This window comes from Mesitornis unicolor, unplaced genomic scaffold (genome assembly GCF_000695765.1).
Source record: "Mesitornis unicolor isolate BGI_N332 unplaced genomic scaffold, ASM69576v1 scaffold10143, whole genome shotgun sequence".
Classification (NCBI taxonomy): Eukaryota; Metazoa; Chordata; class Aves; order Mesitornithiformes; family Mesitornithidae; genus Mesitornis; species Mesitornis unicolor.
Genome location: NW_010172595.1, coordinates 6497 through 8300, shown reverse-complemented (window position 1 = coordinate 8300; position 1804 = coordinate 6497). Strand labels below are relative to the sequence as shown.

At 34.8% G+C, this 1804-nt stretch overlaps 1 protein-coding gene across 1 annotated transcript in view; it reads right to left on the bottom strand.

Moving 5' to 3' along the window:
* VEGFC (vascular endothelial growth factor C) overlaps positions 1-1506 on the bottom strand; it is a gene marked incomplete at its 5' end in the record, with an annotated part of 22399 nt that extends 20893 nt beyond the window's left edge. Inside the window, 2 exon segments of the mRNA XM_010180445.1 lie at positions 2-66; positions 1293-1506. Of these exon segments, the coding sequence (XP_010178747.1) occupies positions 2-66; positions 1293-1506 (279 nt within the window).
* Positions 1507-1804: the final 298 nt, after the last annotated feature.

The following is a 1804-nucleotide window of genomic DNA, read 5'->3' as shown; positions in this document are numbered from 1 at the left end:
CTTTCCCCACATCCACACACACTTCACGTGGCATGCACTGAGTTTTTCTCCATTCAGTATCAATACCTGCCAAGTTACAGGGAATTTCATGTGTTATAAAATAACTATTTAAAAACAATACTCTCCTTCAGTAAATTAGTAGGATTTTTTAATAAAGTTTAGAAACAGAATATATATTGCTAGAGTCACACTTTTTTCAGTGAAATGCACACCTCTCTGTATTAACTTCTAGCTATTTATACGTCTTCAAATGGATGTGACATACTGTCATGAAGCAGAAGAAAAGTTGTAGTGGAGCTAAGAAGGAACCTAACAAGGTTGGGCAGATCTTATGATATCCACAGCTAAAGCTGTACATGTCCTTTCTCCTATGCCTGAGGTGAGTCTCGCCTTGAGTGAAGTCTAAAGAAGTACTGCACATCTTCACACAGTAATTTTAAGTGGTCCCACACAGTACTTTACTTGGATGCTACATCTTAAGAACATTAAATTTGATGCCTACACACCTAATAGGAAAATAATTTTAATATATAGTTTACTTTGTTAACTACAAGGGTATAATTTAAAGCAAAAGGTTATCATTTAGAAATTATGTACACCATATGATTTCATCTGAAAGGTGATACTTGTGCCTAGATTACACATGTAAATTTGGGGAAACATTTTACACGGTGTTATAGAGTCTTTTGCCAAATGCACTATCACGCTAAACAGACATGAGACTTGCAGCTGTACAGGCCCAGTTTTTGGTAGGCTATTCAACAAAAACGGAAATTTGTTTCAAAGCTGTTTTTTTCTGGTTTCAGCATAACATCATGACAACCTCCCTCTTGTAACCGGAAAAAGTTACAAGTGGATTATTTATCCTTCTACAGCAATAACACATAAGAGAAGAAAGCATTACCAGCTGTGATGTAATTGCAGAAAAAGAGTAGAAACAGTTCAATGAATCCAACTATTATTGCCCTCTTTGTTTTTTGAAAAGTCGTAACAGCCTCTACAAAGCAGGATTCCTTATACTCGAAGAGAAACACTTCTTTTACCTACTGAACTAAGAAAGTAGTCTGTACCTTTCTTACAATGGATGTACCAAAAATACCACTGTGGAGCAATTTGTTCCATTAGAGAAGGTTGACTATTAAAGATTTTGTTATATAGCTTTTTCATAAAAACAAACTGCTAAGTGTGTTTTACTGATGATGCTTAGCTTTTAAAATATGTTTGACACAACTGGCAAGTCTTTGGATTTTAATTTATCATGTGTTAAAATGTATTTTGTCTCCTGTACTTACTTTTCAGGATCTCTGCATTATAGTGTGCTGCAGCAAATTTTGGTGAATCATCTGATCTTGTGTCAAAGCTGGAGTGTTCCCGGTTTTGTTGCCAACCTCCTTTCCTCAACTGACATTTGAACATTTTCCAGTATTCTGGGTAAAGTACTGTCATGAGTTCATCCACGCTGGACACAGACCGCAATTGCTCTTCCAGGTCTTTGCTTACGTGAGCCTGTCAAAGTAACATGTAAGATTAATTACTTTCTTTATTACACCAGATTTGCTAGAAAGTAGCCTGAAAAACAACTAATATATTGTAAAATAAAGTTGTGCTCAAAGGGTCCTAATTACAAAAATTGCTTTTGTCTGTCAATGTCAACAGTACTATATTGACAAATACTGAAATGTTTTGCTTGAGCCACTTATCCATAATCATAATTGCATTTCAAAACATCTGTGCTAGAAAGGAGCTATAAATTAAGTCTATACAAATACAGTTCACAGATTAAAAAAGAAAGAAAATTTTTATT